This window comes from Corapipo altera, unplaced genomic scaffold, assembly GCF_003945725.1.
Source record: "Corapipo altera isolate COAL_440 unplaced genomic scaffold, ASM394572v1 63, whole genome shotgun sequence".
Lineage (NCBI taxonomy): Eukaryota > Metazoa > Chordata > Aves > Passeriformes > Pipridae > Corapipo > Corapipo altera.
Window position 1 is genome coordinate 3,072,751 of NW_020884928.1, and position 18,738 is coordinate 3,091,488.

General features: G+C 37.6%; 1 protein-coding gene across 1 annotated transcript in view; it reads right to left on the reverse strand.

Moving 5' to 3' along the window:
* Positions 1-2,699: 2,699 nt before the first annotated feature.
* MALRD1 (MAM and LDL receptor class A domain containing 1) overlaps positions 2,700-18,738 on the reverse strand; it is a 246,786-nt gene continuing 230,747 nt past the window's right edge. Inside the window, exons 36-40 of the mRNA XM_027658671.1 lie at positions 17,032-17,108; positions 16,853-16,943; positions 5,485-5,560; positions 3,741-3,797; positions 2,700-3,015 (exon numbers count right to left, since the gene is read on the reverse strand). Of these exons, the coding sequence (XP_027514472.1) occupies positions 2,914-3,015; positions 3,741-3,797; positions 5,485-5,560; positions 16,853-16,943; positions 17,032-17,108 (403 nt within the window). The 3' untranslated portion in view covers positions 2,700-2,913. The remainder of the gene's footprint in view (positions 3,016-3,740; positions 3,798-5,484; positions 5,561-16,852; positions 16,944-17,031; positions 17,109-18,738) is intronic.

An 18,738-nucleotide genomic window follows, 5' to 3' on the forward strand; every position in this document is an offset into this window, starting at 1 on the left:
TAATTTATTCCCAGAACACAGGTCACTTAGAAACAATTTATTTTTATTACTTAGAATTTATTACAATAGCAGCATAAGCTTACAGAAGGTATTTAGTCAAGGGCTGTTATTAATTGGGAGAAGTAAGAAACGTATGTAGAAAGTTTTAACAATATTTTTTCCTGTATATTAATATCCTGTATATTTCATGTATATTTGTTCTTTAGATTTTGAAATTGAAATTGTGGCAAGGATAACTGAAAATATAAATACTATGAATTTGGTTCAAAGTACTAAAAAGTTTCAGAAAATTAAAAAAAAATTATATTTTTTTGTCTTAAACATTTCAGTCTGGGGCTGTTAGCTGATGAGACAATAACAATAGAGTGAGTGTAATTTGGTCTTTTGTTCTTGATGAAATAAGAAGAATAAAAAAACATTGAAGTTCAGGAAGTTTAAAAGTCTGAATTTTAACGCTTTCTTTATAAACATTCTGTCAATTATAAAAATGGAAAATTATCTTGATGAAAAGCCTGCCTTGCTTCAGCTACAATGCTGAAGAGTCAGAGTTCTCTCTTAGGAGATAATTACTGATGAGTAATACGATGTTATTTGAGTTCTTTTACAATAATTCTTTATAATCATATGCTTTTATTTGGGACATTAAAATACCAGTACTGTTACTAGTAAATTAAATATGTTGTGGTTCATAAGGGAGAATGTGATCAAGTTCTACCATTATTGATCTTATCCTTTGCATTATTGTATTTTTTTACAGATATAAATAGTGTGACACAATGAATGAAGATTTAAGAACTATAGCATAACCAGCATTTTAGTGTTTAATGAAATTCTGCAAGCAGTGCTAGTCTGTTGCAGAATAGATGACAATTTGAGTACATAGGCTTGACCTTGTAGGAATGTTCAATGCCTGTTTATAACATGGAGATCAATCATCTCCCAGAGATTTATCAAAATTCTAGAGTTCAGGAGCTGGAGGTACTTGGCACTTTGCTGGACCAAGTGTATTCTCTGTGTCTTAATTGGTACAAGTACAGTAAGAAAATTCTGTGTTTCTGTTTCAGAAAGAAAACAGCATGTGAGAAGGAAAGCAAACAGCTCTTGTCACAGCTCCTTATTTAAAACCTTAATGAATAACACTTGGTAACTTTCAGCTAAACTTGGCATTAGGACAGGTGGGTGTAGAAAAGACGTGAAGCTTCAAGTGGCTTCATTAAAGCAGCAGTGGTGCAGATGACAGCCACACAAATTCAGGACACAGAGAAGGAGCTGTTGCAGCGAGAGTTTGTCACCTGTGCTGCCAACCAGTCAAGCAGCCACATGTGCAGCAGCTGATCAGCACACAGATAGCTCTGGGCCTACAGTGATTGATGCTTCTTTTTCAGTTTGTAGTTAGAACATATTAAGGAAACAAGCTCAAAAGACAAGGTTTTTGAGTGGGCTGTGGAGTTTGGGCAAGAACTGAGGATACTACAGTGTATAACAGAAGATAGAGGAAAGTGAAACATAAGGTTTTACAATGCAGCAGAGATGAACTTATGAGCATAATGCTGAAAAGGTGGGAGATGGGCAAACATCATGCTTTGTTGATTCAGCTACCAGTGAAACAACATGTCAATCAGACTATAAAGAATAAGTTAAAAGTAGTTTTGTGGCCCAAAGTACAAAGATATATAGATATATTGAAAGATATAGACTATGGTTATGCTATGAAGAAAAAGTGAAAGAAAACCAAACCAAACTCAAACCAAAACCAGTAAGTCCTGTGCATGATGGAATGAAGCCAAACTGTAATGTGCTTTTCTATCTGGAGTCTCAAAAGTTTAATAAATGTCAAGCAATTCAGCTTTCCCTGAATGAAGAGATACCATCTACTGTGCTGATGTCTGTTTTTATGAAATTTGTAGGAGTTTAGTAACTTTGAAACATGCCAGTGGGTTTAAAATTACGCACACTGTAGAAATACAGTATGGGAAGAAAACACAAGCACAGCAGGAACACTTAAGCCTTCAAGCTAAAAATGATGATCTTATAATGCAAGTGGGCATTATAGAAGATGACAAATTGTCAGGTTATTTAAAGTGTAAACATGTTACAAGATATGCCTGGTACCATGGACGATGACAATCAAAATCACAAGGCAATCCAGAATTCCTTCCCAATATCTTTCTCATGTAGGCACGAGCCAACATAAGTTTCAGCTGTGTGGGAGGCCAACCTACTCAGCAGAAATATGGTTTCCTAAACATGCTAGTTTCCACCCTCTGTCAACCACTAAGCTAAATTTATTGGTAGCACTGTGGTAAGAACTGCAGAACTGCAGAGCTGACCAGAGGGAAATTTGGTCAGATATAGTTATCAAGGTTAATAATAAACATATATATTTTTAAATAAATTTATGTACTGGTATGTCACACTAATGAATCACATGATGAGCTGATATGCAAATCCATCGTTCATGACCACTGGTGATTTAGCTTGATATGTTTTTAATTATACAAAGACTTTTCTTTTGTTTCTGCTTCTTGGAACATTAAAAGAGTCAGTTAAAATCCCTTTCTAATGTAAAATTACAGAAATATTTACAGAAACCTCAAGAATCTGGATTTGATTAAACATTTTATTAACATACTGGAATTTAAAATGCACAAATGTAAAATGAATTCACAGTTATAATTATCAATCTCTTTCTCCACCAACAGAAATGACAGAAGACTATATGTAATTATGTTTTACTTATGTATGGATTCCATTTTTAATATAAAGTTATTTTCTGAACACAATTGTTTTAATAAGAGAATTTTTCTATGAAGGGTTATTCATTCATATTGCAAACACTACAGTATCATGACATACTTTCAAATTTTAGAAAAAATCTTCAGGCAAAGAGTTACCATCAATATTGATCCTGGTTTATGTTTTCAAGGAACTACATAATTTCTCCATGTCTTCTGATGCTACACCATAGAGAGGATTTGGAAAAGAAGTAGCATTCACATTTTCATTAAACAGATACTAAAATAAAAAAGACAGAATGAAATTTAAAATCCAAGTCATTCAATTCATTTGTTAAAATGCACATATGAATGGCTGTAGATTCATGATAGAGGTAATATATGATGATAAGTTCAAAGAAAACTATGAAATTAATAAACTTTTTTAGACGAAACATTCAGTTGATAAAAATTAGCATAGCTCCACTGAAAAAATTGTCTGCCACATATACCTGATCAAGTAATTTAACCTTCTTCTGCATCTGTTTCCAATTTTTTTTCCTGTCTCCTAAGCCCTTGCTCTAATAGACATATAGTATTATTTTAGGAGAATCTATGTACAATAGTGTAGTTGCAGTGGGTCACTAATTTTGGTAAATGGTATTGTAATTTAAATAACTGGTTCTAATATTCTTGAATGGGGAATGTATGAGAAAAGAGATATTATGAACCCTTTGTGCAAGGATTTCAGTTGTTCTAAAAATTTTATTTAGCATCTGCCTGTATTGGAACACATTGAACTACTGTGTGTTGTAAAAGCAGCTATGATAAGCAAAATAATTAAAATTGCTATTATGAGGTCCTTGCCAACCAAGGCAACCCTGGTCATCTTTCTCCGATTTCCAGAGTTGCTAACATTATGAGTAACAATACACCATTGACTTTAACTGACATTTTCCCCTTTCCTCTGAAGATGAATTTCATTTACTAGCCCAACATATAACCTAAAAATGTGTTATTACATACCTCATGCCATGGTGAAACACTGATTTGAACAGCAGGTGAGGCGGCATACCCAGAAGACTATAAAAAGAAAAAAACTGCTTCAGAATATTTTTAGTGAGCTGCAAATAATATTCTGAAAATATTTTTCAGTGTTGCTGCCTGAATAACACATTCTTTGGATTCAAAATTATGCAGCAATACTATAGGCAAGAGTGTGGCAGTGCTAAGCCCACATGGTTTTGGTGTTCAGAAAAGTCCAGGAGAATTGTTTATTCTTTATGAAACTCAGAGACTCCCACAAGTGCATAACTTGTGGATATTCAGCTGGAGATAAGAGCTTTTGCTCATGTTTTGTCATATCTTTTGATTGGTGATACACCTGGAGAAAATCCATAACTCCTGTTTTCCTTTCAAAAAGAAAAATTAGTGTAAGCATGTATTTTTCCAGTTTTAAGGAAAATAGAGGACAATTTGGTACAGAACAGGACTTCAATCACAATGCCTGGGGCTATCTTCCATGAAAATGTCTCTCCTGATGCTATGCTTCTGTTTTTCAACTTGCTATTAAATGAAGCCTGTCAGGAATCTATTTTAACTAAAATAAAAATGTCTTGATAAATTGGACATGATTGTGAATGTTGGACATGATTGGGAATGTTTCCAACTTGGAGCTCTTACAAACTCCAACCTATAAGTGAATTCGTTTGATCTAATGTCTAAAATCAGGTGTAAAGACCCTTTTATAGAAAGTAAATGGCATGTCATAGTTAATCCTATTCAAAGCCACAGTGGAATCTTATATTATTGACTGTGCAAAGGACTAGGAAGTTTTATTTTCTATTTTAAACCAAGCCTAGTTCTTTCAGTGCTAATAGGAGTAGTAACAAAATGAGGGCAGGAAGGATCTTTTAAATATTTTTTTTCTGCTTTTTACACCAGGGTGCTTTGTCTATTTTATTTTTAATTATAAACAAAAATATAAACAAGAGTATTGCAGATATCTGCATTTTAAGTGAATCATATTTCTCTTGTTAAATGTAAACCCATAAATTTTAGATGTTGTAATTTGATAATTAAATCTTACCTTGAAATCTTTTGCTGCAGTATGTTCACTTTTAGATATATATTTTATTTAAAAACTTCTTTGTTACTCTAGCAGTCTTTTAATTATGATCAACAAAATATATTAGGCAAATGTGTGACCAAGTGTTTGTTCAGTGTCAACATGAATTTTACAGTGATGGGAATTGTGATGCACATTTAAGGTACTGGGAAGTATTATAAACTGGTTTATTATAGTGAGTGCGTAAAGGCAGCTTGGATGCCGAATCATGCATTTTGTGGGTTTATTGTTGTTGGTGTGTTACTGTTGTTGGGTGTTTGCTTTTTTGGGTGGGTTTTTTTTGTTTTGTTGTTGTTTGTTTGTTTGTTGTTTTTTCCAAAGCAAAAGGAGACAAGTCCCAGTGAGCTTTTTCTTATCTGTGTGTGGCTAAATATTTCATCCAAAACTCTTTTTTTTTTTCTCTCTGAATCAACAGCCCACAGTCATAAAAGTTATAAATATTGAGATGCTTTCAAAACTGAGCTGATTTCAAATCTTCCTACATTTTAAAAATGCAGTGAGAGCTGCGTTAATTTTTAATTCTCACTTCTTTTATTAAATAACATTCACTGAAGTATTACATTGTTTGTTTCAATGGAAAACTATTTGAGGACTACAAACTCATACTTTTCTGAATGCATAGAAGCAGTTATTGCTACTTACCTTTACTTTCTCAGATGAACTAAGGTCTTTGTACAATGGATTGGCAAATGACACATTTACAGTTTCCTGTACTTTCCTTGAAAAGTCGAGCAAAAAAAAAGGAAAAACACCCACCATATCACACAGATTGTCAAAGAACTGAACAGTTTCAAGTTGAAAAGACTTGAATAAAAAATAATACATGGCTAAATATATTTCCGACTGAGCTCTGCTGAAATTAATGAAATTAAACCAATATTCTGTATAAGTAATGTCTAGGTTAAAATAATAATTTTGCATTTGTAGCTGCTTAAAATGTTGCTACTTTTGGATATGCATAGAGTTATTAAGTAATCATAAAATGCAGATACAGTGTTATATATTAAACAAAACATGATTTTACCTTAAAAGATCACGTTCCTTCTGTGTTTTGCAACTATCACACAAACAATTAATTAATTGACATGATCTTAGGATCCAAGTTCAAAACACATTAGTTATTTAATTGTTATAAGAACTCTGATTTTCCAATTAATTAGGAAAGGACTTGCATTTTGGGTCAAAATCATCAGTATTAGTTTTAAATCTATAGAAGCAACCCATAACTTTTACTGAAAAGCCTGAAGTAAAGAATCACTGAAGGTATTGAAATGCAAAGGTTTCATGCATTAAGACAATGCCTTAAGCAATTTATAATAGATGAATAGGACAAATTTTGCTAATTATAGGTCTCCTCTAGAAGTTTAATTACCTCCTCTAGAAGTTTAAAGGTGTGCTTTCCTGATAAAGGTCTTCACATATTCCATTTTCTTTGGAAGCACTTATAACCTGTGCAGTTAATCCCATTAATTCCTCGAAAGTAGAATGAGGATGGAGCTTTCTGCCTACACCTAAATATTTTTCTCTTATAGATGACTGATTGATAATATTCCACAATTCTTGAAATCAGAGAATCATTTAGGTTGGAAAAGACCTCTAAAATCACCGAGTCTAACCTTTTACTGAGCCCCACCTTGTCAAATTGACCATGGCACTATGTCCAGTCTTTCTACCTCCAGGGATGGTGACTCCACCACTCCCATGGGCAGTCCATTTGTAGTGGTTTGAACCTTGTTTTCCCCCAGAGGCTGAAAAGTGGTAACCCCCAGAGGTGGAGACCCCTGGAAGTTTTGAAGTTCTGCCCAATTAGCGCTCCTGCAGAAATGTAAACATATCACAAGCACCGGAAGAGAAGGGGTTGTAGTTTGGTAGGGAGTGGTAGAAGAAGTAGCCATTGCTGTAGGAGCCACGAGGAAAAGGGGCCCGGAGCCCCTCGGGGCCTCTGGGGCCCCCCAGCCCCAGATGGGGGCTACAGGACAGGGACCTGGAACAGCATACAGCTGGGCTAGGTACCTGTAGTTGTGAGCTGGGAGATGTTTTCTCCAAGCTGGGCAGTGGCCGGAGAAAGCAGCAGCCAAGCTGGCACTGACCTGAGAAGCGGTGGCAGAGAGCCAGAAGAGATAAGACGGAGCAACAGAGACATGCAGCACCGCAGAGAAGACTCCTGGAAGGAGAGTTGAGGACAAGAGAGCCTGCAGCACACCTTCAGAGTTCTGGGGGTAGGAACTGTACCAAACCCCCTAAACTCCTTGAGACCTCCTGGAAGGAGGAAGATGATGGACTCTTGCTTGAAAGAGCCTTGGAGTGCTACAGCACTTGCAGAGAGGAGCTGAGAAGCTCAAAGGCGTCCTGGGAAGCTGGACCGGGACGGAGAAGGAATGCGGGGGGGTTGACCTTGGCCCCCCTCGCTGCTGCTGCTAAGCCAGCAGCCTTGAGACAGAGCACAGAGCTCTGCAAAGGGGAATTTGAATCCCCTGAGGAAAGGGACTGCCACGAAGACCCCTGAGCTTCGTGGTATGACGTGGTGACGCGAGCTTGTCCCTGCTACGCAGTCCATGGAAAAGAAAGACCCTTGTTTTGGAGACGACGGGCCAAGGGGCTTGGAGACCCCCTTGTGTGTATTGAACAGAGATCCAGCTACAACAATCCAGTTACTGCTGCATGCATGAGATGAGGAGAACCTGCTGCCTTAGAAGAAGCTGCCGCCCTGAGAGACTGGAAAGGATCTGTCCTTCTTTCCCTCCTGGACTTTTATTTGGAGGGGAGAAGAGATCTGATCCATTGTAAATACTATATGTCATGGTAGAGATAGTTGTGATCGTGTGTATAATGTGTTATAGTATTTATCTGTACAGTCATTGTAATATATTCCCTTTCCCCCATTCTGAGTCTGGCTGTGTTTTGTCTGGAAAAACCCATCTCACATTGGGTTGAGGTGTGGGAGGGGGGATGGAGCAAGGGAATTGGATTTTGGGGCTATCTCAAACCATGACACCATTCCAATGCTTAATAATCCTTTCTATGAAGAAATTCTTCCTGGTGTTCAACCTGAACCTTCCCTGGCACAGGTTGAGGTTGTGTCCTCTCATCCTGTCACTGGTTGCCTGGGAGAAGAGATGGACTCCCACCGTGTTCCACCCTCCTGTCAGGTAGTTGTAGAGAGTGGTAAGGTCTCTCCTCAGCCTCCTTTTCTGCAAGCTAAAGAACCCCAGCTCCCTCAGCTGCTCCTCGTAGGACTTAAACTATAGACCCTTCACCAGCTTTATTGTCCTATTCTCTGGACTCACTCCAGCACCTCAGTGTCTTTCTTGTAGTGAAAGGTGTGAAACATCAAAAGTGTTCCAAGACTATATAAAAAACAACAGCTGTATTAGTTAAAATTACTGAAGAATGAAGCTGAAGCTAATCTTTGCTTTTGAAGAGATGCTTTTAGTTTTTGTTGATTTTTTCCACAGTTTTTAAGAATAAGAGGATATGCAAACCCATGCATACATAGAAAGCTGTGTTTGTACAGTATTCTAAGACAAAAATTTTCCTAAAGCTTCCCATCAATCTCAGTGATGGGGAAATGGATTTTCTCATATTAAAAAGTCCTATTCCAAAGCTGCTCGTACAGGTGGTTGTAGCAGTGTCTTCCTGGAAGCTGATAGACAGGTTCTGGGTTACTGAGGGGAAAAGGGTAGTCACAGAAGCACAGTTGATGGAGGTGTTGGGAAGGGAAGCTGTTCCTCAATGAGAACCACAGAGGACACACACTGCATGATTTCTTTTGCAAATAACTAAAACCTAAGTTTGGGTTTTACACTAAACCAGAAACGTCTCTATAATATTTTTCACAACAAGATTCTCAGAAAGTAATTGCTTCTAATGCCAGTCTCATAACTTATTTTGATTGCCTGCAATGTGGAGACCTGAATATTTGAACGTGTTGATTTTTTCATTTAATCTTAAAGATCATGATATCATGATTTATTACAGTTTAGTTAGTTTAGTGAACCTATAATATATTAGATTACTTATATGCATCCTAAGTATATATTTGCATCCTAATCCTCCTGCATAAAGTCCAGAAAATGTATACAGAATTTATTTTTTACCCTAAAATGAAAACATGAGGTCAGAAGCAAACTCAGATGAGTCGTTTTCAAGAAGTTTGGTTCTTCTTCTAAACTAGTGCCCAAAGGGACAGATTTTCGTGCCTTAATTTTTGTGTCTGATTTAGACATCACAGACCAACTGCTCTAAAAGCATGATGTGAAATTAACCACATCAGTTCTGCTTACAGTCAGTGGAGATATTTCCAAAAGGCAATCCAAGTCACAAAATTCTCAATGGGAACCTCCTTTACTGTGCCAATAGCAAATGGTGAGGATAAGTCTGATTCTCTTTCATCTCCACTCCCCCATGAAACTTAAGCAATTCATGCAAGACCTATACATAGCTTATTTTGGACAAGAACATGTTGAGTACTTAGGTCTGTTTTGAGGACAGGAGGATGCTGAAAATGGATCTCCAGCTTTCTCTGCAACGAGTATAACTAACCAGAAGAACACTATGCCAAACTGTGGGCACCAAAAAGAGTGCTGTCTGAGTTCTTAAACAGTATGTTTGTGGTTGCTGTGTTTAGTGCTGAAATTGGTCCCGTGTGTGTGTGTGTGAGGTTTTCTCTAGCATGAAAAGTTGAGTCTTGCTCAGGCTGCCCAGTAGATTTCAGGTGTTTCTCCACTTTAGATCTGAATCATGAAAGAGCATATGTATTGGTCACCTAATCATAGGAAAAATGGGAATTTTATGGCCCAAAATGTGGACAGTGCTTGAATTTATGCACCTCAAACTTAGGTGGAGAATTAACCTTCTTAAGTTCTCTCCTGTTCTTAGAAACAGTTTTGCCAAAGTAGGGCTTTCAAAGTCACCTCGAATGTACTACCTCATATGTAACTTTTATGCTACACGTATATATACAACATATATATGCACATAGATGTACATATATCAATGTATTTATACAAACACATGTATGGTTACCCCCATTTGTGAATGTAGCAAATGATTCTTTCTAAGGGATACCAATATTATCCTTAAAAATTCTGAAATATTTTCAAATTACTCAAAAGATCTCAAAGAATATACACGAAAAAATGTAATCCCATGTTTACACAAGTGCTGTAATCCATCAGTTGGATGAGGTACTAACTGCCTGAATCACAGAACCACAGAATATGCTGAGTTGGAAGGGATCCACAAGAATCATTGAGTCCAACTCCTGGCCCTGCCCAGGATCATCCCCAAGAGTCACACCATGTGATTTAGAGTATCATCCAAACACTCCTTGAAATTTGTCGGACTTGGCATTGTGACCACTTCCCTGGGGAGCCTGTTTCAGTGCCGAAACACTCTCTGGGGGAAGAACCTTTTCCTAATATACAACCTAAACCTCCCCTGAAACAACTCCAGGCCATTCCTCAGAAGGAAGTTGTAACTGCAATGAGGTGTCCTCTTAGTCTCCTCTTCTCCAGGCTGAACAGATCAAGTGACCTCAGCCACTCCTCCTGCAGCTTCCTGTCAAGGTCCTTCAACATCTTTCTTGCCCTCCTTTGGACACTCCCTAATAGCTAATATCTTCCTTATATTGCAGTGACTAAAACATCACACAATATTCAAGGTGAGGCTGCACCAGTGCAGAGCTGAGCGAGACAATCCCCTCCCTTGATCAGCTGGCGATGCTTAACCTGATGCCCCTGAGGTCGTGGTTGGCCCTCCTGGCTGCCAGGGCACTGCTGATTCATATTCAACTTACCATGGACCAGGACCCCGAGGTCCCTTTCCATGACACTGCTTTCCAGCATCTCATTCCCCAGTCTGTCTGAACATCTGAGGTTGCCCCATTCCAGGTGTAGAATCCAGTACTTTCTCTTGTTGAACTTCGTAATTTGTCAGGGTCTCTCTGGGGGGCCTCCCTGCCTTTGAGGGAGTCAACAGCTCCTCCCAGTTTTATGTCGTCTGCAAACTTGCTTAGTACCTCTTCCAGTCCTGTGTCCAAGTAATTTATGAAGATATTAAAGAGCACAGGGCACAAGACGGAGCCCTGCAGAACTCCACTGGTGTCAGGTCAGCCGTCTGATATTACCCCATTCACTATTACCCTCTGTGTTTGACCTGTGAGCCAGTTGCCCACCCATCACATGATGTGTTTATCCAGCTCTGTGCTGGACATTTTGTCCAGGAGGATACTGTGAGAGACAGTATCGAAAGCTTTACTGAAGAAGTCTGTGCTAGGGAACTGAGATGACATATTCTCACTGCTTTACATGTTGTGTATGCATCTCTAGAATTAAACACAACACCGTAGAACCTTAGCTAACCAGAATATGAAGCTCCCCTGATTAGAGAAAAGCAATGGTATGTCCTCTGCTGTACTCTGTCACCAATATAGATACTGCTGAGGAAGGCATAAAAGTGCAGTACTAGTCAGTGGGCTGGCTGTTGCCATCTGATCATCAGTTTTTAACTTCTTGATTGGACACTTTAACTAAATGTATTGTAGTGGCTTGAGTTAAGCTCATTCCTGCAATGCTTGCTCTTATTTGACCAAAGTGAAACACTGACCTGACAGAAAATGCTACAGTAAAGAGCAGTATGCCCATCTCCCTCATGGTGGGGAGAAAGTTTTATACATGTTACCACTGTACTCACTGCTTGAAAACTTACAGTCCAGAATAATTGATCAATGGGAAATGTTTATAAATCGCATTTGTGAGGAAAACTCATAAATTGTAAGTTCAGAAGACTCTACCAAGTAGGGAATAACTAGGGTTAAAAATGAAAAGCACAGAACAGTTTAGAAAAAAAAAAAAAAGATGTGGGTAAGGCAGTTCAGAGAGAACTGGGTTTTCTAACATAACCACAAATACCACAAAAGGAAAGGAAAGGTTTAATCATCTTGAGATGAGGTAACATAGGTCATAGCTTTGCTAAGCTCATCTGTATTCTTTAGTAGCAAAAACTACTGCCTTGTCATAGGTTTCTCCACTACGACTTCACAGAGACAGGAAGAAGTTGTATGCTCCACAAAAAAATACCTGCCCGCTATGTTACTGCTGAGTAACATAATGCTTTGTAATGGGAAATTAAAGTTTCTAGATTTCATTTCTTTGGATGCAATAGGTCATAATTTTGTACTTTTCAATGTACCTTTCAAAGAAAAATTAAATCTTTTGTGCAGGACACAATTTTGTAGGAAATATAGTACCTGAAGAATGCTTATCATCTGGACCATAACAACAATGACAAAATCCTAGTGGACCAAAGATTCAATTACAATTAAGCTACTAATTAAAATAATTCCTTTAAAGAATTCTTTATAGCTATTCTAAAGTTTCAGTTCTAAACAGAAACTAACCTCAAGACCTCAATTTCCAAAGTATTTACAAAATATTTTCAATTAAATTTATGTTTGCAGAAGTAGGCTATATTTTGCACATCCCACAGAAGAAACAGGAGGCATGATGCAAGGAGAGAAGACTTTCCGAAAGCTGGATCTAGAATCATCTACAAGTCACTGGGACATTTGATTAGACTGTATGTATGCTGTCTTTCTTTCCAAGGTCTACACTTTGTACTTTTTGAGTCCCTTTAGGAAATTTAATTTTTTAATTTTTTTTTAAATCAGTCCTTTGCATCTTTCATCTGAGTGGTCTTGTTGGCTGCAGACTGAGATTAGCTCTGCTTCAGCTTGCTACTTCTTGTTTCTTTGCCATCCTTCCTATGTGTAGTGGTCATGAGATGTACATTTCAGAAAAACTGAGGACTTCTGATGATAATACTGGGTATCATCCTTCAGAACAAAAATACTCTACAGAAGAACAAATGGATTTGGATAGCAGCATTAGACTAATACACCAACTCTCAAACAACAGTTATGGCTGATGCTTCCAAATTTTGCTTTTCTTTTTCCTGTAAAACTGCACATTTTCCTCCCATTTTACAAGAACAGTATCTGCCTCTGTTCCAGTTCACAGGCTGAAAATGATTCAATAAATGTCATTAGACTGCCATTCTGTTTAACACTTTGGGATATAGGAACAGAGGCATTGCCAGCAATGACCTCTGGCAGCCCTTCAGATCCACTTGGAGAGCCTCGCCTGGAATACACTACTCATTCCTCCACACCAGACCTCCAGAAGGGTAAGGTCTAATCGCAGAAAGTCTGGCAGCAGAAACTGGGAATCATCGTAATTATAAGTAAACCTTAACTATGGAGAAAGGCAAAAATCACTGATCTTGTTTAGCCTGAAGAAAGCAGCCTGTAAGGAGGCATAGCAATTGTCTTCAAGAGCAGAAAAAGCTTTTTCAAAGGAGGAAGGGATTGATCTGTTATTGTCTGTGGTGAATAAGAATGAACTTAAATTGTAAACAGACATATAAGGATTTGGAAAATCACTTTTTAATAGTAAACGTCTTTCTACCCAAGGTACCAAGATTGCCTGAGGATGCCATCAAATTCATGTTACTAGAGGTCTTTACATGCAAATTTAGGAGGGATACCATTGAGTCTCTGTTATGTGGCAGAATGAAAAATGGATTCTGTGGGTCCTTTTTCCCCCTGATCTTCTATAATTTTAGAATACTTTCTCAGAGCACCTCCATTTTTCACTCTGTTGCCTGTGTGGCAAAATACATTATTGATATGCTTTGGAAAATTTAATATACTGTGCTTGTTAAGATTGACAGGACTGATAATAGCTGTGGTACATTAGCCTCGCAACTGATGGCACAGATCAAGAATAGGAAAGAAACAAACTGAAAGGATCCGGGGACAATGACTTCTTTGGAGGCAAAGAAGCAAAAAAGCATAGCTTTGCTGGGTAGAAAGTCACTTACTTTTCATATTCTCACTTTTTAAAGTAAAATGAAGAATGTGAAGGAATCTGCAATAAAGTGGAAGCTAAAATGAAGTTTGCTTCCATGTGGTCAATAAGGACAGATGCCACTGATGGAGTGGAGTAACTGGCAGCCTTCCTTTCTGGACTAGGAAATCATCTCTGCAGTGCAAACTGGAATGTGGGAAATGTGTAAGCTTCTCCAGCTTGAAGTTTCTATACAAAAGTTTCACATATCCCCAGCTGGGAACTGGGAAGTAGCTTGCATATCTGAATGCCATCATGGTAATGAAGTACACTGTTGCCAAGCCATGTAGCCGGCCACTTTTGTCCATTAGGAAATAAGCTTACATGATGACTTCCAGTAAATCCCATTCAGTCAATGGAGCATTTAAAACCTGTAGATCAGAAATTAAATTCTTGCAAAGGAAGGAGAAGGAGAGAGTAAAGGAAAAGTGGGGCATCCTTTCTGAGTTTAAAGGAAGAGTTAAGACACTATTAGTCTTTCCAGTGGGAAAAAAGAAAAAACAAGGAAGGACAAATGTAACTCTTAGGTTCTTACAACTGTTATTGACAACTTCTCAGCCAGCAGCTGTCTAAGGGGTCCCAGCCTGGACATACTGCCTGCTACCTGGCTTTCTGGTGAAAAAATTTAGTCCTATTGGACTCTGAAACTTCTTCTCTAGCTCTTGTGCACATTCCTGTGCTATTTCCATTGAGGCATAGATGGACCTGCACTCCATTGCAAGATGTCCTGGGAGCTAGCACCTACAACTGCTAATGTGCCTCTGAAGAACCATCTGCCAATACCTGCACTATATCAGTAAGGTAAGGAGATACTAATGGAAATTATCTAAAAATAGCTAGCAAAAGAAGTTATCAAAAGGCAGTAAATATGGCCTCAAGTGTGTGAAAGCTTCCTTAGAGTGACTATACTGCCTAATGACTTTTAGAAAACAATGTGATCCAGGAGGGCTAAAAGCAGACACAGGCCTTTGAAGAGAAAATTAATTACAGGAATGTATCATTTATGTGTCAGTTAAATTCCTCTCTTTCATCAAATCCCTTAAAAAAAATGAGGAGTAAAATCTCATGCCTCTGTGTGGTGCTGTCACATTGTACATTTTACAGACTTATGTAAACACAAGTCCCTTCTTATTATAAAGGCTTATCTTAAAAATCCAAACTTCTGTATGGTAACATTGGCTGCATTTTGACTAGTCAGTTCTGACTACTGATCAAGCACTGAAAGAATAATTTGCCTTAATTCATTACTATGTTTCCAGCTGTGATTTTTATATACCAAATCATGGTAGGCACTAGATAGTTGAAGAAGGAGAGACAGATTGTCTGAACGAACTTATCTTCTCAAATTCAAAGTTTCAGATTTCATTGTTTTTGCAATTTCATAATTTCAATCAAATTGCCATTGATTAGCTAGATTATTTCTTAGCAAGATGCCTATAAAATGCGTTTTAATTTACATGTTAAGTCAACTGCGATTAAAAACAATGAAAATTATAAATTTTTGTTCTCTACCATGGGTAAAATGATTTGGCAATCTCAGTTCATAATAGATAAAACTTATAATCACAAAAATTTCCATCAGCAAAACTGATTTTTTTGGCAATTCCAGTGAAAACAATCAAGACTTGAATGAGCTTTGTTGCATAAGCTTGTCTAACCCTCTATTTCACAGCTCTGGTTCTCTGCATATGAGGGCTGTGATATTTTCTTAGCGCCATAGTAAGAAGATCCTCATTCACCCCTGTTTTAACACCTAGTAGGTGATTTAACACCTAATAGGTGTTTTAATAACTAATAGGACATTCACATGTTTGACATCATATTGCAACAGGGTACAAAAAGACTGGGTGTTTTTTTAGCATATATAGATTTTCCAAGAAAGGAAAAAATATTCTTTGAATACAGATATGTGGGTAGAAGAGATATGAATGGCAGTGCAGTAACCTTTAAGCAGACATTTATGAAAGGAAAAGGTAGAAGGGAGTATTGAGAGTACATAAGGAACAACAATACTTTTTTAATTAGAACACCATCAAACATGTTTTGAGAAATTATTTGTTTCCAAAGGTACTAATTAAAATTACAAAAAAAAAAAAAAATCTAGCAGCTTTTACAATAAAACTAATCTTGCACTTCTGAGTTGTCTTTCCCTATGTGTGCCTTAGCAGGCTGCATTACTGTGAATGAATTAAGTCTTGAAGCCCCTACAAAATCAGATAAGAAAATGTTATTCTCGTTTACAGAAGAGGAAGGAGATGTAAAGAAAGCAGGTAAAGCTATGCACTCAATTAACAGTAGCACAACTGATATAGGCTCCTGCTTCAACATTTTTCTTCTGTGTCCATAGACAGCTCTACCTGTCAGGGGAACATTCAGGGACAGGAGACATGTCAGCAGCAATAATGTCAGGACAAGAGTCTGCATGGATTAGTGGATAGTTTGGGAGATAACAGCATCCCCAAAGAGAGAAAAGTCTATAGCAGAGAATAAGTTTAAAGGAAAAGAGACAGCTTTGAAGATGAATTCTGGAGAAGAAAATGAAGAGTGAGGGAAATCTAACAACATGAAAATAGACAGCGCAATGCACAACAGAAACTGCTGAAAGGGAGGAAGGGGCAGTGGTAGGTACTTGCCGACAGAGAAGGATCTAGTAGAATAAGTTACGAGATGGGCAGAGAAGCAACACAGGTGTAAGAGAAAAATAAGAAACAGAATAAAAAAATCTTACATTAGGGAGGAGAGAGAAAGCAGAGATTATCAGAGGGATGACAGGAAGGGCTAGGAAATATATCTGTGAAATAGTGAATTGTCAGTGTAAGGCATATCCTGAAAAACCTCTGAACTCTGAATTTTATAATTTAAGAATACTCATACAATGTTACAATCAAAACATTCTAAGCAGTCAAACCATTCCTCATTGTTTCCAGGATGGGGTCCACTAAGGTCAGCTTTTGTTGCAAAGCTAGTTTTTCTGCTTAGTGTTGCACATGAAGACAAACAGACTGCAGGGAGATTTAAAAGTTGAAACCAATGAGTCTGGGCAGCTAGCCATTGCTTTGTGCCACATTTGTGTCTGCTTTACGCAAAATAAAAGTTTCACTTACGTTTCTGGCACTTTCTTCTTCGAAAGAAAATACAAGGCAGCAGCTGTAATTTTAATCAACAAGAAACCAATACCAAACCCAATCCAAATATCTGCAAAATTAGAGCAAAGACAGAAATAAGTAAAACAAAACACTCAAAGAATGAATTGAAAAATATTTCTTTCTTTTTACAGACCCACCATTTTGTAGGAGAGTTGGAGGCTGAGGAGGCTTAGCACTTATGTGGCAACGGTTTCCTTCCCATTCTTTTCCACATCTGTGAATAAAAGAAGAATTTTTGAAAAAGGGAGAAGCAGGAATGATTAGCAGGGATGAGCACACAGGAAATGCAAACCTTTTAATACTTTTTCCAGGGAGACTAAAGCTTATCCAGGAATCATAAAGAGCAGCACCCAAGTCGATATAATGGAATGTAAGTGGTAAATACACAAAACAAACTTAGGAGAGAGAAAAATAAAATAAAATTAAGTTCAAAGCTTAGAATTGGCTTCCTTGCCCATAATATCACTCTACTGTTTTTTCATAAAAGAAATCTGACTAATATCCCTGTATCCCTCCATGTGAAAGTTAAATAAATTTCTGAGTTGAGGAACTGGGACCCTAATGTAGAGAAACACAAAAAATTAGAGATGAAAAAGATGCAATTTCCTGCCCCCTCACCTAATCTGTCTCTCCTTTGTTTTACTATTTTCTTGCAAAAATTATATGTTTCTAACAAATGCCCCTTCAAAACCAAAATGTTACATTTGAGCTAACAACTGCAGCCAGGTAAAATTATTCTAAAATTACTGTTTGGTAAAATCCAGTCTTAATTTGAAGTGACCAAATTCAAGAAATCTTACACAAGCTTTACTGTTTTAATTTGTTGCCTAATGGTTAATCACAGTCACAACCCCCCCCCCCCCCAAAACAAAACAAAACAAACAAACAAAACACAAAAACCAATCAACCAAAAAAAAAAAACAACCAAAAAATCAAAAAAATCCCTGTATAATTTGTCACTTTAATTTATCTAGATTTAGCTCTTGTCTATTTGCTGTTATTGTGGCCTTCATCAGAATGAAAGGACCTCGGGCACCTGGGCCAGGTTGGCTGCCTTTGCTGAGACACGTGCAGTTTGAGTCTCAAAATGGCTGAAGGCATGTATTTTTGCAAACCCTAAATGACAACTAATGTAAAGGCTTACCAATTTTTATAAAGTAATTTCCATTTTGAAATTGTGGTTTCCTCTCCTTAAATGTGTAATACAAAACCTCACATACACACTATTAAATGTTTATATTAAGGCTATTTTATTTGAACATGTGAGAGGGAACTTCATGTTTTTTGCCACAGTTTAGCACATGGTATTGCCTTTGTGCCTTACCCTAGCAGTTACACAGTGAGTTAACTAGGCACTCCAGAGGGAGAGTGTATTCCATTATCTCATTTTTCCAGAAAATGACTTTGAGTGGTGGATGTAGGGAGATGAAGGTTTGGATGATAGGAGCAACAAGAATCTGTCTGTAGCCTCAGTGACATCTAGAAGAATCCAGAAAGGATCAGGGCATCTTAGAAAGCAGATCTGTATCCCAGTTTCAGATTTGACAGGAAGAAGGTGACTTCACTAGAGATCAAAAGAGACTGATGTGGGATTTGTTGCAACTCAGTGCTCCATTGAAAAACTGTAGGCAGAGACCATGCCAGATGGGAAGCACCAGCCCTACTCAAACACAGTGGACAGAGAGAGATTTATTAACCCATTTTACAGAGGTGAGTTTTCTCTGGTTAAAGGGTTACCAAGGTAGGTAATTGATATAACTAATGAAGCCTAGCTTTAGAAACTGGAGCCAGTAGCATATTCTGATACGCCAATTTTAAGTAAAAATGGCATGATTTCAGCTGAC